The 24,690-nt window shown below is 36.3% G+C and overlaps 1 protein-coding gene across 6 annotated transcripts in view; it reads right to left on the reverse strand.

The window, feature by feature from the left end:
- VAV3 (vav guanine nucleotide exchange factor 3) overlaps window positions 1-24,690 on the reverse strand; it is a 468,861-nt gene that overhangs the window by 58,891 nt on the left and 385,280 nt on the right. For all 6 annotated transcript variants that reach the window (XM_042953185.1, XM_042953183.1, XM_042953186.1 and 3 more), the window contains one exon: window positions 5,552-5,688. In XM_042953185.1, coding sequence (XP_042809119.1) covers window positions 5,552-5,688 — 137 coding nt within the window. The remainder of the gene's footprint in view (window positions 1-5,551; window positions 5,689-24,690) is intronic.

Genomic DNA, 24,690 nt, shown 5'->3' on the forward strand with positions numbered 1-24,690 from the left:
GCTGGAATTTGAACCTAGGAATTCTTGCCTGAGTCCAAGTTCTTAAAAAGTGCACTCTACTGCTTCTTTTAAAGGCATGTTATTTCTGATTAAGCTGTGTTTATTCACAAACGCCTCCATTTAGGTTAAGAAATGTGAATTCTACATGGTCAGAAGCAAGACACTGCAAAACTTTAACAAAGAATTATATGTAATCGCATCTGAACTTTGCTGTGGTGTACAGGATAACCAGGGTAAATGAAGTCTGGAGGGGAGAAGATCAGTTAGGAGGTGATCTCAGATGTCATGTAGCAGTTGATTAGAGTAAAACCTAGGCTGTGACAACAGAGATGAAGAGGACGAAATGCACTGAAAGTGATTTAGAAGGTACAATGAGAAGCATTTGATGATAAAAGAGATGTGGAAAGGGATGAGAGAGGGGGAGGAGAATATACAAAGATTTCAGACCTTATTATAGGATGGTGGTAGATTGAATGGTGATGCCCTTAATTGTTAAGAATATAGAACCGAGCTTGTGTGGCTCAGTTGGTTAAGTGTCTGACTCTTGGTTTTGGCTCAGGTCATGATCTCACAGTTCATCAGATGGAGTCCCACATCCATTTCTGCACTGACAGTGCAGAGCCTACTTGGGATTCTCTCTCTCCCTATCATTCCCCCACTCACACACCCACCCCCCAGCCCCCACCCCCGTTTATAGGCTCACTCTCTCTCTCTCAAAAAAAGAAGGATATAGAATATTTGAACAACACTATCAATTACTTTGACTTAATTGGCATTCGTAGAATATCTTAACCCACTCACCACCCAAAAAAGAAGAAAACATATTCTTTTCAAGTGTACACAGAACATTTATCAAGATACACCATATTTTGGGTCATAAAACAATTCCTAATAAACAAAATTATTTAAGTTACAAACTACACTCTGTTATGATATGGAACTAAATTAAAAATTAAAAAGAGAAATATATCTGGGAATCCCCAAATATTTGGAAACTAAGTAATGCACTTCTAGATGACTCAGAAGAAGAAAGTGAAAAAGTGAAATACTAGTAAGTATTTCAACATCAACAAAAATGAAAATTTTTGAAATTTTGAAATTGAAATTTTGAAATTTTGAAAATGAAAAACACAAAGATTTTTTAGGTATCAGAAAAAGAACTTACAAACTTATAGCACTAAATGCCTATATTAGAAAAGGGAGTTCTCAAACCAATGAGTACCTTAAAAGACTAGAAAAATAAGAACATTTTAAACCCAAAATTAGAAGAAAGGGAGTAATAAAGAACAGAGAAGAAATCAGTGAAATAGGAAGCAGAAAAACAATAGAACCAATGAAACAAAACCTTGTTGTATGAGATCAATAAAATTCATAAGCGACGAATTAAACTGATTAGGAAAAAAAAAGCAAAGAAATAAATTACCTATGTTAGACATGAGAGGTGACATCACTATAGATTCTACACAAAAAATACCAAAGCTCACTCAAAAAGAAATAGATAGCTCACATAGACATATATTTACTAAGGAAACTGAATTTGTAATTTAAAAAAAAAATCTTCCTGCAAAGGAAATTCCAGACCTAGATAGCTTCCCTAATAAATTCTATAAAATACTTTAGGAAAAAAAAATGCTGATTCTATTCATCGAGTGTTAAACTATCACCAAACCTGGACAGACATTACAAGAAAATAACAATAAATAAAAAGGACAATATATCATTACCAGTTGGGGTTTATCTCTGGAAAGCAAGATTGGTTTGACATCTGAAAAATCAATCAGTGATTCACCATATTAACAAGCTTAAAAACAATAAAATCATTTCCACTGATGCAGAAAGAACATTTGGCAAAATCCAACATGAATTACTGATTAAAAAACAAAAAATCTTTCAACAAACTAGGTCTAGCATGGAACATCTTCAACTGGACAAAGGGTACATACCTAATGGTAAAGAACTTAATGCTTCCCCCACCTAAGATCAGAAATAAAGCAAGTATACCTTTTCCATAATTCTAGTCAACATTTCCTGGAGATTCTAGCCATTGTCACAAGGCAGGAAAAAGAAATAGAAAGCATCCAGATTGCAAAGGAAGAAATAGAACTCTGTTTATTCACTGACACTGTGTGTCTATTTAAAAAAAATCTAGAATTTATAGAAAAAAATTTCCTGTGAATTTAACAAGTTTGCAGGATAAAGATCAATTTATAAAAATCAATTGTATTTCTATACACTAGCAATAAACAAAAATTGAAATTTAAAACCATAATTTACAATAGTATCAAATAAAATATGAAATAGAGATAAATATGACAAAAGATGTGTATATCCTTCCTTCACTCTAACAACTATAAAGCACTGCTGAGAAATCAAATACCTAAATAAATGAGAGATATACCACATTGAATGGTCAGAGGACTCAATATTGTTAAGATGTCAGTTTTCTTATATTGATCTATAATTCAACACAATCTCAATCAAAATCCTAGAAAGCTTGTATTGGTGAAATTGACAAGATGTTTCTAAAATCATATGAAATACAAAGCACCCAGAAGGGCCAAAACACCTTTGGAAAAAAAGAAAAGACATATCATCTACCCATTCCCCTTTCAGTATTTACTTAAAAATGAGACCATATGTCCATACAAAGACTTATACTTGAAAGTTCATAGAAGCTTAATTTGTAATAGCCAAAAACTGGTAATAACATGAAATCCATCAGTAGGCTAAAGGATACATAAATTGTGCTATATCCATACAGGGAATAATAATAAGCAATAAAAAGAAAAAAAACTTCATCCACTTAGCATAATTTCCTCCAAGTTCTTCCAAGATTTTACAAATGGCAGGATTTCCTTCTTTTGGAAGTCAAATAATATCCCATTGTGTATACATACCACATTTTATTTATCCATTAATCATACTGAGGGATATTAGGATACTTCCATGTCTTGGCTATGTCTACATGAAGAATCTAAAATAGTCAGACTCATAAAAATAGAGAACAGAATGGTGGTTGCCAGGGGCTGATGGAAAGTGGAAATGGGAAAAGTTTAGTCCAAGGGCACAAAGTTTAAGTCATGCAAGATGAATAGGTCCTAGAGATCTACTGCACAGCATAGAGTCTGTATTTAATAATATGGCATTATATACTTAAAAATTTGCTAAGTGGCTAGATGGTAATTATTCTTATCACAAAAATAAATAAAGAGGGAAGGGTGAAACTTTTGGAGGTAAAGGATAGATTTATGGCATAAATTGTGGTGATGGCCTCAAGGATTTATACTTATCTCCAAGCTTGTCAAGTTGCTTACATTAAATATGTATAGCTTTTTGTATGCCAATAATACAATCAATAAGTCGGTTTTTAAAAATAAGAGCCATTAGGGTGCCTGGGTGGCTCAGTTAAGTGTCCGACTTTGGCTCAGGTCATGACCTCACAGTTAGTGAGTTTGAGCCCCACCTCGGGCACTGTGCTGACAGCTCAGAGCCTGGAGCCTGCTTCGGATTCTGTGTCTCCCTCTCCCTCTGCCCCTCCCCTGTTCGTACCCTGTCTCTCTCTCTCTCTCAAAAATAAGTAAACATTAAAAAAAATTTTTTTTTAATAAGAATGATCTTACACAAAGCAACATGGTTTAATCTCAAAGAAGTCATACAAAAAAGAATATACTATATGATGTACTATACAACATTAAAAAAAAATTCAAACTCATAGTCTGAAAGCAGAACAGTACTTGCCTGGGGACTGAGGAAGGACAACAGGTAGAGGCAAGAAGGAGAAATTACAAAGGGGCACACAAAAACTTTGGGGGCTGATTTTTATCATCTTGATCAGTGACATTTTGATTTGTACATTCATTTGTCAAAACGTATCAAATTGTACACTTTAAATAAGTGCACTTTATTATATATTGCAACACTGTTGTTTTTTTAAGTGGCATTAGTGATCCAAGAAGTAGTTTCTGCAGCAGACTATATTATAAACAGGGTAGAAGGAGGGAGAAACCAAGTATAGGCTACTCTCTCAAGAAGCTTAGCTTTTTTATTAATGTTTATTAATTTTTGAGAGAGAGAGAGAGAGCAAGCACAAGCAGGAGAGGGGCAGAGAGAGAGGGAGACACAGAATCCGAAGCAGGCTCCAGGCTCTGAGCTGTCAGCACATGGCCCGAGGCAGGGCTCAAACTCACAAATGGTGAGATCGTGACCTGAGCCCGAAGTCTGATGCTCAACCAACTGAGCCACCCAGGTGCTCCAAAGCTTAGCTCTGAGAATAGAAGAGGGAGACTAACATAACCAGACAGAAGTTGAGTAAATGTATTTTAAGATGGGAGGAGCATATTTATTTGTCATAGAAAAGGAGCTAGTGGAGAGAATGAAGTTGAAAATGTAGGAATTAAGAACCAGCTGATGAAACGTGGGATGAAAAACCCAAGAAGGAAAGTAAGTCTTGAATAACAGAAACCTTACAGGTACACATGTAGGTATGTTTTGGGGGTGGGATGTGCAGGACTGGACTGAAGAGTTAGTAGAATTTCAGTCTGACATTCTCTCTTCCTGTTTGGGGAAGGATGAGGTATGAGAGGGTAGGATATTAAGAAGAGTGGAGTTTTGGAAAAGTCATTGGCTACAGCATTGGCTACAGTGGTTGTAGATTAATGTTCAATCTAGGGGCATTCATCTATAACAAGATGGCAGACCATAAAATAGTTTTAAGCAAAGAAAATAGCCATCATTTATACAGGTGTACAATGGATTATTATCTACCAGTCCTTCCCTACTCTCTCTCTCTCTCCCCCTGGCCAAATTTCACTCAAGTGTGCTAATCTTTCTGTTGAGCCCATGCCCCTTTCCCTCAGCACAGTTGGTTTTTAGTTGGTTTTTAACCAACTCTTTAATTTTGCTGGGAAATATTTCTAACACACATGAAGATACCGAATACTTTAGCGAACAGCAATGTCCTACCATCTAGCTTTAACAACTCTTAACACTAGCCCATATTTTCCTCAGTTAACACAATCCTTAAACCCAATATAGGCTAACCGGACAAGAGAGATTTCATCTCCAGCAAACATCAACATGCTCACTTACTTTTCACATTTCATACATTTCATGAATAATGCCCAGAGCACCTCTGAGAACGTCAGGGATTTCTGTGGGTAGGCACAAATCAAGTATGGCCAGAAATGGCCACTGGCAAGCTAATTAGGTAGTTCCCTTGAAATGAACTGTTAATATGTTAAAGCAGTGCAAATTAGATCACACCCACAGGTCCTAGGTTTGGAAAAAATGCTCTGGCAAAGTATGAATTTTTAATAAAAATGGTAATTATGATCCACAGCACTGATCCTATTTTTCTTTAGCGTTCTAATGTTCACTGCCACTTGGCATTGGTAAATATGAGGAAGGCTAATCAAAGATATTTTCCCCCACATCATGTAAAATTTCTGAAGCTAAAAGCATGCAATCAATTCCTAAAGACAAGAGCTTTATTCTTTAAGCAGTAATAAATCATCGAGTAAAACAAAAACAAACACTGTAATTTGGATAGTACCTGCCAAAACAGACTGTGTGCGTCTCCTCTCAGAAGTTCAACCGTATCCCCTGCCTGGATATGTAACGGGGGTCCTTCATGAAGAGCCGGGGGTGGTGTCCCAGTATAGTTCTTAATGACCTGCATCTTTGGTAAACCTGAAAATAAGCAACACAACTTTTGGAATTGAGAGAATAATGACGCGTGAAGTCCAAATGTACTTTAAAATAAAAACAAGGCCATCATTAACATTAAAAAGTTGTAATAACAACAAAGGCCAAGTAAACATGTGAAGTAACTACAATGGAATGCTTTTGAACTTTCTCATTATTTGAGAAAGTAATGGAATAAGACACATATTTATCCCCTGATCCCTTACATACTTTTGCTCTCCCTCACCATCCATCTCTTCGTAGTTGAAAAAATATTTCTTTCAGCCGATGCCTGCTTCATAAAAAACACATCACGTACAGTTTAATGGAAAAGAATCAATTTTTTCATCAACTCTATCCTTTCTGCCTATTACTTTCCTCTTGGGCATTGGCTGATTTCATCACTAAGGAGGCTCACCCTTTCTGTGTATGCATCACATTGCCCAGTATAAGGCTCATATCTTAAGGTTATCTTTGTAATTCAAAAGCAAAAAGGTGATGGATGTGCCACTGCAATACTTAAGACATTTATATGGAGAAATTCTTCAGGCTCAAATTTAGGTTTGCAAAACAGACCCAATAAAGGGAACATGTCTAAGCCAATAGCATCAACAACACTTGAAATCCAGATCTGTCCTTTTTCTTTGTATTTCTCAGAATGTGCAATGAAGGCCTCAGTTCAATATTTCATTTCTGAGAACAGCAGCTTCAATTGCACACAGGCCTAAATGTATCAGTATTGGTCACAAATGGACAACTTCACAGTCACCTTTTCATTTAGAGGTGAAATGCTCCCTCCTGTGAGACAGAACACTCATAAACATGATATTTGGTGCACATTCAGGAACTCAAGCCATTGCCTATTACACTTGAAGGTTTTTTATTCTAACGATTGACCACGGGGAAGTTGTAACTACCTGGAAACACCACGCTCAATAGAGGAGGAGGATGCATGATGGTCATTCGGTTCCAGATGCCCAAGTTACCTCAAAAAGGTTGTTCAAGTTACACGGATCTCAGTATCTACATGAAATGCTTCCACAAACAATTTCATGAAGTCCTCACTATCCTTTTTCAACAACCACCCCAGATGGGAGGAAACAGTGTGGCCATAAACTAAACAGAACTGAAAAGCTTTAGTCAACACTTTTCTTATCAACCCATCGGGCAGAAGGCCTGAAAAGAATTGGGCCCTTCACCCCAATTTAGCTGCTATAACTGCTGAGACATGTAGCAAGTTACTACATCTTCCCTTTGCTTCAGTTCTTGTGCCACAGAACCCCTGAAGGGACGGTGCTAATCCCACATCTCTCATGGAGTGTTTCCCTACCAGATGCAGGAAGGCAGCGCCCGTACACAAAGAGCAGACCTTATTGTCTTTCCCAAAAAACAACACTTGACAGGAGAACTCTTGTCAGTCAAGTGTTTATCAGACTTGCTCTCAACACACTGTAGATGCCTTGAGTATAGAAAGAGCTTATTTTATACTTTCTATTAAGTTGCTGTTGTTTATTTTACATGAAACCTAAATATCTCATGCACACAACTCATTTAGAAGTTCAATATACAGAAGAGGATGCACCCTGAAGTTGAATCTGGTTTGCAAGTTAGTTATTCCATGTCAGGGGGCCAAAGTCATGGTTAGCCTCAGTTTTACTGAGCATTTCTAGATCAAGGAAAGCATTTCATTTAGTATGCTCCCTTGATAATTTTGTTTTTACGCCAATTTTAAAATAAAGGCTGAAGACAAGAAACAGGAGGTTTTAAACCTGAAATAACTGATGTGGCCTCAAATACCGGGCCCAGTGAAGTTCTCAGAAGGGCTCTGGCCTTCTCTGCAGTTGTCTCCTTGGCCAAGACCCACAGGGACAAAATGAAGCAGTGCCCGACGGACACAACAGTTCTGTTATTGCCAACATGCTCAAGTTAGTCATTCTTAAGAAAATGGTTGAAAATGCATAAAGTATTTAGGGGAAAAAATTAAGTTTGATGACATTTCACCAACCAAATATAAATTGGGGATTAACATATGGAATACCCAGGCTATAAAGAAGACTGTGAAATATAAGGCATGGAACAATGCTGCCTTATTTATCCTTTTTGACAGACTACAATGCCCATTACATATGACCTAGTAAAACCATATTTAAAATTTAAAGTATTACATATATTAATATACTGTGGCCAAAAAATGAGATCTTAGTGTCTTAAAACTTACTTATAAATAAGTAGTCCTTGAAATGATGAACTTGGTTTTTATAGTCTTACTGCTAATTTTTTCATTTACTGTGTTTTTCTGCTATAACTTTCTTCTTGGCTATGAGCTTCATTTTGGAAGTTCATCCAGTAGTACACCAACATAGGGTATGTTACTGACTTTACTCCTAAAGCAAAATTGTGTGACCTTTGCCAAGAATTATGGTTGAGCCCAGGTAATAGTGAAAAAGACATTGCTACTAGCCTGAATTCAGCCGTAAGTGACTTTCAAAATACAGCATTAATTTGATTCATATTTTTGTGTGTGGGGATGAGTTAGGAATTTACAATGGAATTTATATTTTTTAGTCATTTGTTAGAATAATCTCTGGCTATTTATTTCTGATAGGTCAGCACTTCCCATTTCAGGATGATCTGTCATCAGGGCAATAGGGCTGTAGAGATCAAAGAATACAAGAGATAGAGGAAGGCCACTGTGACATGATGAATTCTGATACCTTGCCCCCTGCCTCTGATGTCTGAATATAAGAGGAGTTCTACAATACTGTAGTACGAATGGTTTACTCCTTTCCTTTTATTGAAAAAAAAAAAAAAAAAAAAAAAAAGACATGGTAACTTTGCTAAGAAGGTGAATATAATCCCATTAATGGATAGATAAAAGTGCGATTAAAATAAGAATAGAGAGTGGGTTAAACTTCATGTCAGCACTCAACCATCAATATAATTGTTAACACAATCTCTCGCCACAGCAGGCATCACACACACCTCATAAATGAGATCAAGAATGGAGAAGAAATTAGATTTACAGATACTCATATTTCAAATAGCCATTTAGTGTTGATTTAGTGTCGGTTTTCTTCTCTCCCCATAAAATATTCCTGACAAGTTTTGACCTTTCTTTAAAACGTCCAGCACAGAACATTCACTACACGTCCTTATGACTACTTATTGTTGTGTGTAGTTTATTAACAAACTCTATCTAAAACTTACTCTAAAATCTCTGTAACTTCTCTCCATTGACCTTCCTCCTTCCATCTAGAATTATGCAGAAGGTGGTAAATCTGCTTTTTATAGATTAGCCTTTCAAAATTTGTTTAGGCTTAAAATCCCTAGTTACTTACGTTTTCCTTTAGTTATCCATGTTTCCAGGAATTCTGAGATGCAAAATGTTGCAAAACTACAAAAGTGGAGGATAGTTTCCCTCGTTAACTCTGACCAATCAGAAACAACCAAAAGCTATTCTAAAAACTGATTTTAAAAATATAAATTCCATTCATTATATTGTCAAATCACAACTCATCCCAGAAAGCTGCCTCTTTCTTCTTGGGTAAACACAGACCGTTGTTGTTTAGTTTCTTTCTGCTCCAGAAAAGCATTTATAATGACTATGTTGGTATAGTTACAGGGCTGCTCAGCAAAGTCTGAAAATTAAAAATGACTCTACCTTCAGATATTAAATGTGAAATAATCATATGTAATTTCAACATATACAGTTAAGCAACCTTGGAAGTTCCCAAAACTTTATATAATCTGTTATCTTTATCTAAAGGAATATAATTAAAATGGCTAAGACAAAATTAGATCTCCTGCCAAATGTTATTTTGGCTTGTTTCATTCCCTACAACAAATGCTTTGCTGCACAGCTCACTACATTGTTGATATATAAAGTTCGGACAGTTTTACCCTTTAACTTTTGTTCATACTACTCATTATACTTAGTCTTAAATCAGACAAGGTCCCCAAGTCATCTTATGCATGAAGAATTAACAAACTGAAGAATCAGCAATACTTAAATTATGATTATATTCCAGTAATAGTCATCAGGTTCTAGTCAAATAAAACTGAAGCCAATATAATTACATGGAACACTAGAGTTTTCCAAAACAATATGGCAGTGAAAGGGCATCTGAATGAAGCAAGATTTCCTTTCAAATCTCAACTCAATGCAACTAAGAGTGACACATGCCAAGAAATTAAAAAAAATTTTTTTAAGTTAATTCTAAGTAGAATCCTATTGGAAAGTTTGCCATAAATAAACCATTTCTCTAGTAATTCTCACATAAACCGTCAAACTTCAATGAACTTAGCCTACTATATCACTATCAACCTCTTGGCTTCTAAGAAGAGTGATGGCCACAATATAGTTTAGTATTTACACACGATGCTGATATCACTCCCCCAATGCAAAGGGCTTCCCCAAGGCAAAAACTTAAGAGGTGAGTGCAGTGTACCAGATAAATGGGCTGTCAGTAATGTGCTGGCCTTTCACCTCTGAGGCCTAATTTAAAATCTAAACATAGCCACATTAAAAAATAATTAGTTCTACAAGATGTCAGAGAATGTAGCTGGTTTACCTGGGAAGCTGAGTACAAGCATAACATATTCATTCATTCCTTCAACGTCCTGAATGGCACATAAGTTCTGGGCATGGTGGTTTGACAACAGAGCAAGGACACGCTTCCTGCCCTCAATGAGCCTATAATCTACTGAACAGGCAGGTGAACTCAAATACACTATAATTAGGCTTGGTCTCTTGTCCAGTGGGGCATTTTTCAAAATGAGCCTGTCAATAAAGTTTCCAGGGAGTTTTTTTTTTTTTTTTGAAAAGCCTTCAGTAGGACCCTGAAATATGTATTTTATGTTTCTGTAGGTTTCCTAGGTGTGGTTTCCAAATCCTAGCCAGGTTTGGAAATCACATTTTTGTGGGTACGTAAGCAATTCACCATGACCAGCCACCACTGGTTCCAAGCTTGCTTTTGACAAAGCTACAGTGAAGTAAGTGCTGTCTGGCACCCTGCCAGCTCAATCCTCTTTAAGTTAACGTCTGGGCTCTTCCTGATAGAAGTTCCTAATCTAACTATCACATCTGAGGAGCAGGCTGTGCAGAATGAACAGCCAGCAAGTTAGGTAGCTAGGATGCTGGGCTTCCCTGCCCGCCACACCTCCTTGGGCCCTTTCCTACTAACCAGTGCACTTTTCATTCATGGGGTGGTCTTCACAGAGAAGCAAAAGGAGCCTCATAATGGAAACCATCTGTTAACAACGGAAACAGACAATTTGGCGGAAAACAAACCGGTCTGAAGAACTAATTGTTCACAAAGGGAACACACCCCCATAAATGATTTCAAAAATTTTCACCCAGAGAAGGCTACTCTTTCCTTTTATAAACAATGATGAGTCAGATGAAGGAAACAGCATTGTCATCGCTCATACAAAAACAAGGATCAGATAGAGATATGTTTCTCCAACCTTATAAACACTGACTAGTCAACCTTTGGCACTACCTATAGGAGTATTAGTAAATCAAAGGTTAAAGATAGAAACATCTTTTGAAAGTCCCCCCCCCACACTTATTAAAAAGATTTTATAGGCTACCAAATATAAAAAGCACTACAAAATTGCATGTGTTATTATAAAATCCATGCAAATTTAATATTATGTTCCATCAAATATGTACATTTCAATGATAAGAAATGTTTCCCTAAAATCCTTAAATAAGGTCAAAGCTCTACAAGAATGTGCCAGGTATTTGTCAGAACCTCAAAAACAACCACCCCCTAGGGGTGTGAGGAGTCCAGTTGAAAAACATAGCCTGAGTTAACTCCACCATCTTCTTTAAAGCTAGAAAAAGAACACAATCACACGATTTCAAAGTAAGAACATTACCACCTACTCCAACCACCTCATTTTCTACCTTATAAAACTAAGATTCAAAGTGGTCAATAAAAATGTCTGAAGTCAAAAAGCTAGCTAGAAGCAGAACTGGAACCAGAACCTGTATTCACCAACTGCTAGTTCAGTCCCCCTGGCTGAAGATGAGTAATTCTCTACAACCAGCAGGGAACAGGACTATGGCAGAAAACAGGTCTCCTATACAGACTAATATACGTTTGGGGGTCATCTAAACCCTGCTGGGTGTCCAGAGTTATCATGGGAAGCAGGAAGAGAGGAGGCAGAACTGCCCTTCAAGTGGGGAAAGATTGTGAGCTCTCCAAGATAAGGTGAATTCTAGGAGGAAGTAATAAGTCCCACTGGTACATTCTAAAGACAAAGCCCCAAATCTCAATGCCAACAACAACATGCACTGGACTCGACAATCTGTGGTGCTCTCTGTGCCTGACACGTCCACATGCAGTTCTGTGGCTCTGTGGACAAGTGGCCACGTGCAGTTGTTTGTGCAGAAAGTTTTAATCACTTCAACCACATCATTCTGCTATTCTGACCATACCTGAGTGCATCGGGGAGGGTGATTAAGCCAAAGGTTACAATATATTGGCTGAATATATGATGTGCCAGTGGCTGAGGAGGCGGCTAGAAGGGAGACAGTCCCATGGGACAGTCCTCACTGGAAGGTAAGAAACAAGACAATCATGTTTGCTCCTCAGTTTGAAATCAAATAAATGTATAACTATTGCTCAAAAACAGTGATGTTTCATAGGAGGAGGTTGGCTGTGTATCTACATTTGAATGTGGTAAAATTTTTGTTGATATTCCTTTTCACTGGGGCCAAAGATCAACAACCAACACATCTACATAAGAATATACATATACAGAAAACATTGTCCCCTTCTCAGCAACGTTCTTTCTTGACACTATTGATAGTAAGGAGAGGGACAGAGAAGAGAAACTACACTGTATTGTATATTCTCTTGAAATACCAGTGTTCTGGCAGTGGGAACTCTGTACACTAGCATGAATAGTGACTCTATCAAAGAAAGTTCTTAGGATATTTTAGTCAAACACTTTCCCTTACACATGAAACAACTCAAGTCCAGTTGCACATAGCTAGCTAAAAGCCAAAAATGGTGTTCTCAACACGCGTCTATCACCTAGTAAGGGTGTAATGCTGGGTTGACTAGGAAAAATAAGGGAAGATTCTAGAAAGGTTACACATGATTATTTCAGAGCTTAATATTTAATGAATAAATCACTACCTTCCCCAAGGAAGCTGGGAAAGAATCAGATTCAAAATATTACAGTTGAGGGGGCCTTGGGTGGCTCAGTCAGTTAAGTGTCTGACTCTTGATCTAGGCTTGGGTCATGATCTCACAGTTTGTGAGATTGAGCCCCATGTAGGGCTCTGCACTGACAGTACAGAGCCTGCTTGGGATTCTCTCTCTCCCTCTCTCTCTCTCTGTACCTCCTCTGCTTGTGTGTGCACGTAGTCTCTCTCTCTCTCTCTCTCTCTCTCAAAATAAATAAACATTAAACATTTTTTTTTTTAATATTCTCCTGGGAATGCTAGTAAGCAACAGCAGACCCTTCAAACTGTTCCAGGAAGTTCAGAGATTCCATTTCAAAATCTCTACAGCCTTGCAATTATACTGGGAGTATATATTCTACCTCCTTCCTATAAATTGGGAATACTAAAAAAATAAGATACTAGCTTATAAATTTGTGTCTTTTATAATCTTCTAATTTAAGATATTTGGAAATGTTAAGTAGAATATACTGAGTTCAGGGACAGTGTAGGTTTTGTTTGGGTTTTTTTGCCCATCAAAATCTTCATTTTTCCCCCATCTCCCATCGATTCAAAATCTATTCTCTTCCTAGTCTCACCCCCCACCCCCAACTCCCCATTGTTCTTACTTTCCTTAAGGTTAGCCTTATTCTCTCCCTGAATTTTTAGCTTCCTATCTTTTTTTGTACATAAAAAGCTTCTTTCATCAACCTAAGGTATCAGAATTATGGTTTCAACTTGTTCAAATTTAGCATAATAAGCTATTTAAATAATTAGACATATGGTTGCTTGCAATCATCTGAAAAATAATAAAAATTAAATAGAACCCACATCCTAAGGATATAATAAAAATATAAAAGTAGTAATTATTAAAATTTAGACTGTGGACCTTCAAAGAAAAATAAAAATACAAATGTCAAAATATTAAGAAATTGTGCCAAGAAGTTATGAATCGTCTAGAAGGCAGTTACACTGGTAAAAACAGAATTATGCATAGAAAACATACTAAAATAGAACTTTTAGTTCTGCCTTACTTCTCAATACACCAATGACACTTCACACAAAGCTCATATGCAATTACAGTTTACAAAAATACCTGAATATAACACATCATCTACTAATAGGACACTTAATTCTAAAACCAAACCATGGATTTCTCACTAACTTTATACAACATGAAAAATGACTGACCCTAAAAATGACCTTCTCCTGAGTTCTTGGACAGAGTCTGATCATTTCACTTATGTGTTTCTTGCTCCTCAATTAAGACAAGCTCCCCCAGATAATGAATAAAACTTCTCTTTCCTTGCCAACATCTTGGTGTTATATACTGGACTGAACCATAGGAACTGGCTGCTGTTGAGTGTTTCTGAAGTACAAAAAGGCAATTTTTGACAGCTTAACCCAATATGTGCCAAAATAATTATTTTTTAATATAAATGCATCAAATACCTAATATCAACAAAGTTAGAGCAAAAAGGTCCTACTGAGCTCAAGTATGGCAAAAGCTGGCATAACTCTGGGCAGAAAAGAAATCTGTATTTGGGCATTGGCTCTCTGAAGCAACATTAATTAGTAACTCTGTTAAGTAAATTCAATCAACATTTGTTAAGGCCCCTGTTTCCATCTCCCTTGGAGCTATAACTCTTTTGAAAAACCTAGTTACAGAATTTGTTTTCAGGTTTCAATAGTAAGGATATCCCAGTTTGCCCTTTGAGACTAGGGAGTAAAATCTGTGACAGTAGAGTTCCTATTTTTTTTCTGTAACTTTCTTTTTATTTCTATATAGAATAAATATATTTTATTCATTATAAAATCCCAAAATAATTATTTTTGTCTTTAGAGTAGACACTGTCTAAATCATTCATCTTTCTTTTATTAACCCCATTCACAGTGCTTAGCATGTGGTTAAAACTTGGTGACAAGGAGTGATTTAGTTTTCAGGAGAAATTTATACTTCATGAGAGTGTTAATTTTAAAATAAAGCTATGTGCTAAAAACTAGTATTTCTTTTTTATTATCTTAAAGTATTTAAGAATTTATAATATTTGTTCTTACAAGCACTTTGATTTAACCACTGAGAAACTTAAGTTGTGGCAGTAACTTGTGCTTTTTAGTTATGAAGTTTAATTAAACATCCAAGAGGGTATCACAGTAAACACATAGTTAAAAAAAAAAAAATCCAGAGTGTCCACCTAAGCAACAGAAACAGTGCACATTTCAAAGTCTGAGATTTCTATAGGGGTTATTTCCTCAAACAGATAAACTCATAAGCTACTCCTCCAGGATACCAGATATATCAAGCTTTCCATTATCTTCCAAATGCTTTTTCTGTCTCCTAAACAGAAAGATCCTTATAGAACACACCGTTGTTTTGGTCAAATTTTACTAAGACCAAATACAATGATTTTGCACAAAACTTGAGCAAATAAGTTTGAAAATCTTTTGAGAAGTTACAAGTACTTTCCTATGAATATGTTACTTTGGAGTTTAGAGCTATTTAACACATGTTCATCTGTAAGTTTGGTTGGTTCCTTAACTTATTGTGAGTTGTTTCATTTAGTCCTGAAATATGAGAAGTATTAGGGGTGCAATAATTACTAAGAGATAAGGTCCCTTCCCTTAAGGCACTTAGCATCTTGTAGGGATAGAGAGGAATACATACACTCTTACACAGTGTGATGCTGTTGTGCAAGTGCTCAGAGAAGACTTCCGGAAGAAACAGACTCTAAGCTGAAACCAAAGTGTAAGTAGGCATCAGCCAGATATAGGGAGGGTATATAAATCTCTCCATTTTGGAGAGGCATAAACCTTTTGCTTGAATGACTTTCTTCAGCAGGACTGCACAATCCACCTAGATGAGTAAAGACAGGTTGACTCAGACATAAGCAGAAGACTGGCTCACATGTTGGGCCATGGAAACAAAGCTGATTAGCCAAGGGAGAAAACACAGGAGGGGACTGACCAATAGAAAGGTGGCAGAGGGGTCAATGAACAGGAGGCCTCTAAGATTGGGGTGAGAGAGTGAGATACTTGAATTTAATGTTTCAGAAATGGAACAATTATGGGTGATGACAGGGCCCAAGGAGTGGCTGTGGGGATGTATGACTGAAATGGAGAAGGAGCAGAGGTCCCTAGAGATGAAAAGTCAGTGTCAGGTAAATTAAGGAGGCCGAGGTTTGGATGAGTCACCTACAATGTGAAATCACCCAGGTTGGATACAGTAGGTTCTTTTTGTGTGGAAGATAAACTAGGGAGAGGAGCCCAAAGGAGAGGGCAATATGCATAATGGTCAAGAAGATAGGTTTTCTGTCAAAGAGGTCTAAGGTTGAATGCCATAAACACTTCATTTATACGTCTGGAAGATGGGTATATTAATATACTAATGAGGCTTTTGTGAGATAATTATGTATGTAGCATTTAGCACACTGCCTGCCACATGATATGGGTCAATGGATGGTTGGCCTGTAACTGGGTCTATGCAACCATTTTTGTTATAAATTATTTACATTGACCTAGTTTGCATAAGAAAGTTAGGTCCAGTGTTCCCTCTATGCCTAATAATGTTGCAGAAAATAAGAAAATATTTACATGTAAAAATAATATCAAATCTTCACACAAAATACTTTAATTTCAATGTAATTACTAAAAATTGTAGTAGTTAAAACTGTGTAGCATTAGAATAGGGATAGAGAAATAGACCAATGGAAAAGATAAGAGAACCTAGACCAAGTCAGATGAAATAAAGATGTAATGTGAAAAAACAGAACCGTAAAGCTTTTAGAAGACAATATATCTAACCATTCTTAAGATATTGGGTAGAAAAAGATTTCTTACACAAGAAACAAAAGCACATAATGAAGATCAATAAATCTGTCCCCATTAAAATTTAAAACTCTGAAGAAGAAGCCATTAAAAAAAGATGCATACATTGATATAAGCAAAGGATGAGGACTTCAAATGTCTAAAGGACTCCTAAAAATCAGAAGAATATAAACAGAGCAGTGGAAAATGTGAAAAGACTATGGATGGCTAATTACACATGTGTGAAAAGATGCTCATTGTCAGGTATTTATTTTGGGGGGAGAAATCAAAATGATGAAACAGCAATTTATACTCTTTATATTGGCAAAATATTGCAAATCAGTAACACTAAGTATTGTTGAAGATTTAAGGAAACAGGAACTTTTTGAACAGGATCTAACAAATAGCAAAATGTTAATATCCATTTACTCTTGTTTCTTCAGATTGCATAAATCTTGTGCCTTTTATCATTTACTCTTAATAGTAAGCACATCTGCATCTATCATATTATTTTGCCATGTCTGCAATGTTTCACAGATGTATTCTTAAATTTTATTTAAAGCTTCTTTATCTAATGATATACTACTTTGAAGAGTTTTAAATGACCTTAATAAGTAGTTTATCGTATATTTATCATGAATGCTATAAGAAACACAGATAAACCATATTTTTAGTGACTTACAAATTAGCAAACACAACTTGCTATGCATTGAAATACTGCTGTTGCTACTCTGTACTTTATATAAATCTTCATTATTTGATGATATCTGGGTTTGTTGAATGCAAGAGAAGGTGCTGAACTCTTAACGAATGGGAGTTCCTATTACATAGAAATTAGCCTAACTCCCTGTGCTGGCTGCAATGCCCTTTGTCCTCTGTGTCTCTGGCTACCTGTGGCAGTCCTTCAATAACGCCCTCAGCAAGGGTCGCCATGGAGAGCAGAAAATGAGTCATCATCACTCCTGCATACAAGCCTAACCTTACTCATCTCTATTCCTTGAATAATTAAAGTTAAGACTTCAGCTTATGAAGCAAAACCATCTAACAAAGGTTAGGCCAATATGGTACAAAGGTGATATTTACAAGCAAATTCCACATCTATAGAGTCATGGCCTAAAAAATAAAAAATAAAAAATAAATTTAAGCAGAATTTCAAATTTCATAGCCTATGTTCTCTGTACTTTCCCTTTCTGCCTATCTCAGGTAATAATGAGTGTTACAGAAGAGGGCAGCCAAGAAAGAATTGTTATACATAGGGACTTAATCCTTCCTGACATTTTGTCCTGAGACTTGCTTCTGGGTATAAATTCTCTGAGACACCACAGTGGTTCATATAACCTTGAACATATTACTTTTGATCTCGGCATGACACTGCCACAGAGGTCATCTGAAGTTTCACACAGCTACAGGAGGTACAGCAAAACACATGATTCAATGCAAAGATCATGACAGAATATTTTTTTTGTGTGATTCATACCACACATCTTATGATGAAAGTGTAAGTGTATTAAGTGTAAACATGAAACACAACTGAAAATTGAAACATTGTCTTCATGCTTGTTTGCTGATAATTCCAGGTACTTCCTTCACAGGTACTAATGAAAATGTACACCCAGTAACTTAAATGCTTGGCTTATTGGTACAATCACATGATAGAAACTGCTAACAACTTGCTATTAGTACAGTCCCACAGGACAAATATAACTAGAAAAGCTTCCGTTAGGATCCCAGTTTTTATTCTGGCATAATATTTATATGAGGATGTATTTCATTAATGTCATTTTGCCTCAATTCTTCTGGGCACAATACTTCAAAACATCTTTTTAATAGAAAACACACTCCTCTTCAGATAAATGGCCTCAATAAAGTTACTAACATGTAAATATGGAAAATACCATTGTAAAACATATAGCTAGAGATTAAAAGGTTTGATGTGTTACTTCCGCAAAACTATACATACGAAATGAGATTAGATAATTCAAAGAAATTCACTTTTGTAAAGAAATAAATGGCTATAGAGGCTCATGTCAAAAAGAAGAACCACTTACACTTCTAAGCATCCTATAGATTCTAGCTCTTCACAATATCCATAAAACAAACAAACAAAAAACACCTGGAATTCAGAAGTTTCTTTGATCAGGAATATTGACAATCCAACTGCTTGAGGAAGTGCTCACATTTTTATGTAAATATAACTACATATAAATACATAGATACAAAAATGTTTTCTATTTTCACGTAACATTCTTGGAATCTCTAGAAATGTATCCCAATTTAGTCTTATTTGTTAAGGAAATACTTACTAAGCAGCTATGTATCAGCTACTGTGTTAGCTCTTAGGGATACATGACTACCTGCTTTTTGTCCCTGTTGGTTTCTTTTCTCTATCTTCCCGAGCTTACTCTCTCTCTTAGTTTCAGGCTCTAGTATGTTGAACTTTGCAATGCTTAGAAAGGGGAATTCCTTTCTTTGCAGACCTTTTCCACACAGCTATTATTCTTCACATAACAGCATCGATGGTGAACACTACTTTTAAGATGCTAAAGTTGGAGGTATCTTTTTTTTGCTAGGCTGAGTTATAAAATTGTTATTTTCATGTTCATTTTCATGAGGGGGAAGGCATTTGAAGGCTTATACATAGCTCCCTTGGTTTGGAACAAGGTAAATCGAAAAGAAACCAACTCATGTGCCAGTTTTTCTAGACACCCTTCCATCTCTTCACAGAAAGACACAAGTGCACACCAAGCCACCACAATCACTGGTGGTCGTACAGCCTCCCTCTTAAATGCAGGGTAGCTCTCACTTTACATCCATTTCCCCCTTTATGAAACTCATCATTCACTACGGCTACAAGGTAAAGGAGACCCTAAGGAGGTAATTTATTTGTTGGTGCTTTGGCTTTTCAGCTTCTGTTTGTCCATCTATCTGTTTAGCGTTTATTTATTATTTAAAAAAAAATCTTCTAATGCTTACTTTGTGCTTAGAATGGAAGTAATAAACTAGAGAGCTATGTCCTTGCCCTCACAAAACTTAGAATCTGACAGACAAAAAAAATTATACAGGCAATTATAATGAAGCATTATGAGTTTTGTGGTAAAAAAAATTCCAAGTATTATGGAAGCAAAAAGCAAGCGAACATGATATCATCAAGGTAATCTCATCAGGGGAGGTACCTACAATGGGGAGAAAACACCATTACTAAAAGAACTTGCCAACAGGACTATAGTTATGTAATGTGATACGGATGAAATTTTTTCATTAAGAAATGGGACTTTAAAAATTCCTCTTATTAAAATTATAAAAACTTATGGAATTTTAAATAAAAGTTAATTTCTAGAACATTAAGATTATCTTTCAAATATTCATTCCAATACAGTTTATGCTATAAAATAACTGAAAACAATTTAAAAGAATGGCAATAGGGAATTGGTTAAATTAAATCTAGGGTTCATCTTTATAATTAAATAGCAAGCTAGAATTTAAAAATAATGTTATATAAGATGACTTAGAAATGTGGAATTATGTTCAAGTATGTTCTTGAGGCGGGGAAAAGCATATTACAAACCAGCAGCGTATACAATAAGACCTCATTTATGTTTTAAAAGGCAGTACACAGAAACTGAAGAAAGTCTGGGAAGACACATGTTAAATAGTAGTTACATTATGTAGTTACATTAAGTAGTTACATTAAGTTACAAAATTATGAGAACTTGTTGATTATCTAAATTTTCTACAGGCAACATGTTTCTTTTGTAAGATTCTTTAATTAACATTTTTGTTGCTGTCATTAAACAAAATCCTTCAGTAACATCCTGGTTGCCTACAAAGTCAAGTCCTAAACTCCTTGTTCTGATCTTAACACAAGTACAACCCAGTGCTCTCCTACCATGCCATTGCAAATCGCCAGCCCCCAGTCAGTACTTCACCTCTTTGTGACTCAGAACAAGCATCCTCCCCTGGGTGAGCCCGGCAGACCGATGGCACATTGGTGCAAGGAAAAAGCGGCCCTTCCTCTGGGAAGGCATGTTCCCATGCCAGGACCTGCAAGGCACTAAGGAATGCCGGTTGGTGCTTCCTCAGCCTGCTCCCTTCACTGGGCATCTTTGTGGCATGCTCACCTGCTGACCCAGCCTTGCCGCTTCCCCACTCCCCATCATGCATGCAAGGTGCTGTCTACCTTCCTCTGCCGAGTAGCCCATGTACTCCCACAACACAGGGTCCCACTGATCCTTCCAGTTCTGTGATCCTTCTGGGATCACTCCAGTCCCTTCTGGGTGCCAACTCTAGATTGCCCTTCCCACCTACCCGGCAGAGATTTCCCTTGGCTCCACTGTGTTTCCATAACCTTTTGAATTACTCTTATAGAAATGATTGAATATAAATTGTGCATTATTATGTCTCCTCCCCACATAATTATAAACTTCACAAGGTCAGAGACCAACGAATTATCCCACTGACTATTTTTAGTATGGTGTGTGGTACCCAATAGTCTCTTAATAAATGTCTGCTGAATACATGAAAGGCTGTATGAATGTTCATTAAAAAACAAATTTCAGGGGAGTGTGGGTGGCTCAGTCAGTTGAGCACCTGACTTTGGCTCAGGTCATGATCTCACAGTTCGTGAGTTCAAGCCCCACATCAGGCTTGCTGCTGTCAGCGCAGAGCCTGCTTCAGATCCTCTGTCCCTCTCTTTCTGCCCCTCCCCTGCTTATACTCTGCTCTCTCAAAAAATAAATAAAAATATTAAAAAAAAATTTAAAAAATAATTTGATAAAAAAATATTAATGTATTTCTTGACTAATTTTGCTTATACAAATATAATGGCAATCAGGGCCATTTTGTAAATTATACGTACTGTCAAATTCTCTATTTCAACTGAGGCACGGCTTTAGACTATACAGCCTTAGAACACAGATCACGACAACTATATAGTCCTAGCCTATACCTAACATACTCTGGAACTCAGTAATAACCAATTTCTCTAACTGAATCTGCCAAGAAAAACAGAGTTGGCACACCAGACTGGTTGGGAGTATTTTTCTCTCCTAAATGAACAATAATTGTTTAGATTTTCAAGTCGTTATGTGCCTGTAAGCAAAAATTAAACATCTCTGAAAGCAAATTAAATTTTAATTAATAATATGAGTAACTACTTACATAATACAGATTTGAAATTTTAAAACCAAAGCACTGTATTTAAACTGATTATATCATTTAAAAAAATAAAAAAATTGAGTTGGTATGTTTCTTTCCAGCACTGATCCACTTTGCAAAATAAGACTGTTGACAAATTTACATTCCCACTAGTTATTATGAATTCACCTAGTCTCCTTTCTCCAATTAAAATCATATTTTAAGATATAATAAATTGTTTTAAAAAAGGTTATAGCTAGGGCTGGAACTTTAGAGTAGCTCCAAAAACATGCATAGAAAACTATCTTCTCAATTCTTACTCCACTCAGTTTGGCTTTTTCCTTAAAGGATTTCTGTAGGAGGAAAAAAATATGTCCACGAAGTAGAAACAGCAAGGTAGCTGGGATCTAAGTTATCTCAGAGCTTTCTAGAGCCCAAATGCTGCCGTTCCTCAATGATCAATGTTTCGGAGGTCCAATAGTTATCTTTGCTATGTTAGTAAAAGCACTGAGAGTTGAACGATTTATTCAAGGCCACTGGTCTTAAAGTTTCTTATGTCCCCAATCCAACCAGACTGACAGGTTATATGATGAGGTCTTAGCAAGAACATTTATTACCACAAAGGAAGCTCTGTGATATTGTATGCTTTAGAGAAAAATGCTAACAGAAGCATCTTCTCTGTGTGCCGAATGGGTAGAAAAAGACCTATTAGCCATAGAAATAATGGGCAAGGAAATGAAGCTAAAAGTTTCAAACTCTACCCAACTACTGTTTAAAACACTGGCAGTCAAAAGCACTTTCAGAATGAGGCAGATGTCAATCAGAAAGCAAGAATTCCCCAACCCCGAGTGAGGCTCTATTTATAGCAATGACACACCCATCTGCTTCCCAGGCTATCAGAGCTAACTTGATCTTGCTGAAGCCTCTCTGGGTTTTTCAACTATTGTTCTTAATAAACCTAATCCTATTTTAAATATGCTAAGGAATTTATGCTTTAAAGACATCTGTGGTAACTATTTTATGAACCAAGGAAAGCATTTATAATTGAGATATCTGTTACTAAAGTTCACCCAGTTAGTTAAGATCCATTGGAAACCCAAGGTAAAGTTTATTCAAGGACTTCAAAATATGCTTTCAAATGGAATTTGAGTATTTGAACTTTTATATTTTTTAAAAAGTCTCAGGTGAACCTGGGTTATCAAAAAACTTTCACGATAAAAAAGTTGAGAAATGCATTGTCCTTAATCAAGTATTTCTGGTGGAAAAAATTACTCTTAAAATAAATATGCATAATATTCCATTGGAGGGGCTTTGAAAATATCTCTGGGTCCCCTGTTACCTCTATAAACTTAAACTTTCTCTAGATTTTTGAAATCTAGGGAGATTTGGATTGAAAAATAAGCATGGGGAAAAACATGACTGTATAAATTCCTCTTTCACCAAACATATTAAAGTTAGAAGAGAGTGATAGGCAGAATTACATGCAACATGATTCAAGATAATTGCCAATAAAGTGGTCAGAGCTTCAAAAAAAATTGCCAATTTGCAAAATGAAGAGTTTGCTAGTGTTTTACTTCTGCTGAAAAATTTGATTGTCTTGCCTTTCTGTACCGGCAAATTCCCTTCTATAATTCCAGTAACTAGTGTTATAGTCCTATTCTACCGCAGCTATTATAGATCCTAAATGAAACTCCTATTGTTTCAATTTGGCTCTGAGTGGTTGATATTAGAGACAAATGATTTTCACTTGAAGATTCTTGCAAAACTATCAAAATACCACTTTATAAACATGCCTGTGTTCTATATTGCTGTGGGCTTAGAATCTTTTATTCATTGTTCTTGTGTTCTGAAAAATAAATTAACAAAGTTAGTGTAGAATTACCATTATTCAAATGTAATACTTTTCACTGTTTATATACACTAATCTGAAAAGCAAGCATTTAATAAAAATAGGACCACTGGCCTCAATAGAAAACCATCTTCTTAACTTCCAAAGTATGTGTCTATATATAAATTCCTTAAGATATATAAATGTATGCATAGATGTATAGATGTGTACATGTGTATATATGTGTGTACATACATATATAAAAGTATACATCAGCTTATCATAGAAGTTAGAGGATTTGCACACCAGAAACCAGTGTTCCCTTTGATAAAGTTGGACTTAACAATTCAGTTCAATACATATTTACTGAGTACCGACTATGTTCCAACTGCTACGGATAGAGGTCTGGAAAAGATGAGGTTCCAGATGTTAATTAAGGAGCTTGTAAAAATTTTTAGAAAGTAAACACATGTCCAGATCATTTCAAAAAACAAAAACGTACTATGGCTTTGTTGTCATGGGAGAGGAACTCCTATAGCACACCAGATACGAGGTACTAGAAGATGGGCTTCTTGCAAGAGGGAATGACTGCACTGAGTTTAGATAGATAAATGAAAGAAAGAGGAGTAGGAGTTAACCAGATAAAGAAGTAGGGTAAGGTTATTTTGGCCAGAGGCAAGAACATGAGCCAAGACACAGAGGCAAGAAAGAATTCAGTGCATGTGGAAAATGACCAGATCTCTGCTACTGCAGAAGAGAAGAAGAGCAGGAGTAAGTTCAGTGTGAACCAGACCTTGGGAGCCTTATATATTCAATACCCTGTCAACTGGTTCTGAGGATGGGCTAGAGTTCAAGCCAGAGAGGCCAGAATCTCCTTTAGGTAAATCATTTTTCTGATAGTATGGAGGAGGCAATCAAGAAGTTGGGGTCAGAGGCAAGAGGAGCAGCTAAGAGACCATCATAATAGTCATAAGTTGACTAAAAATTTACAATTTACTAAATATCCATGGGGTGTATGTGGGACTGGAATAGGGAAAGCTGGGGGGTTGGGAGTCCACACCACGTC

The sequence above is a fragment of the Panthera leo genome, chromosome C1, assembly GCF_018350215.1.
Source record: "Panthera leo isolate Ple1 chromosome C1, P.leo_Ple1_pat1.1, whole genome shotgun sequence".
NCBI classification, from domain to species: Eukaryota; Metazoa; Chordata; class Mammalia; order Carnivora; family Felidae; genus Panthera; species Panthera leo.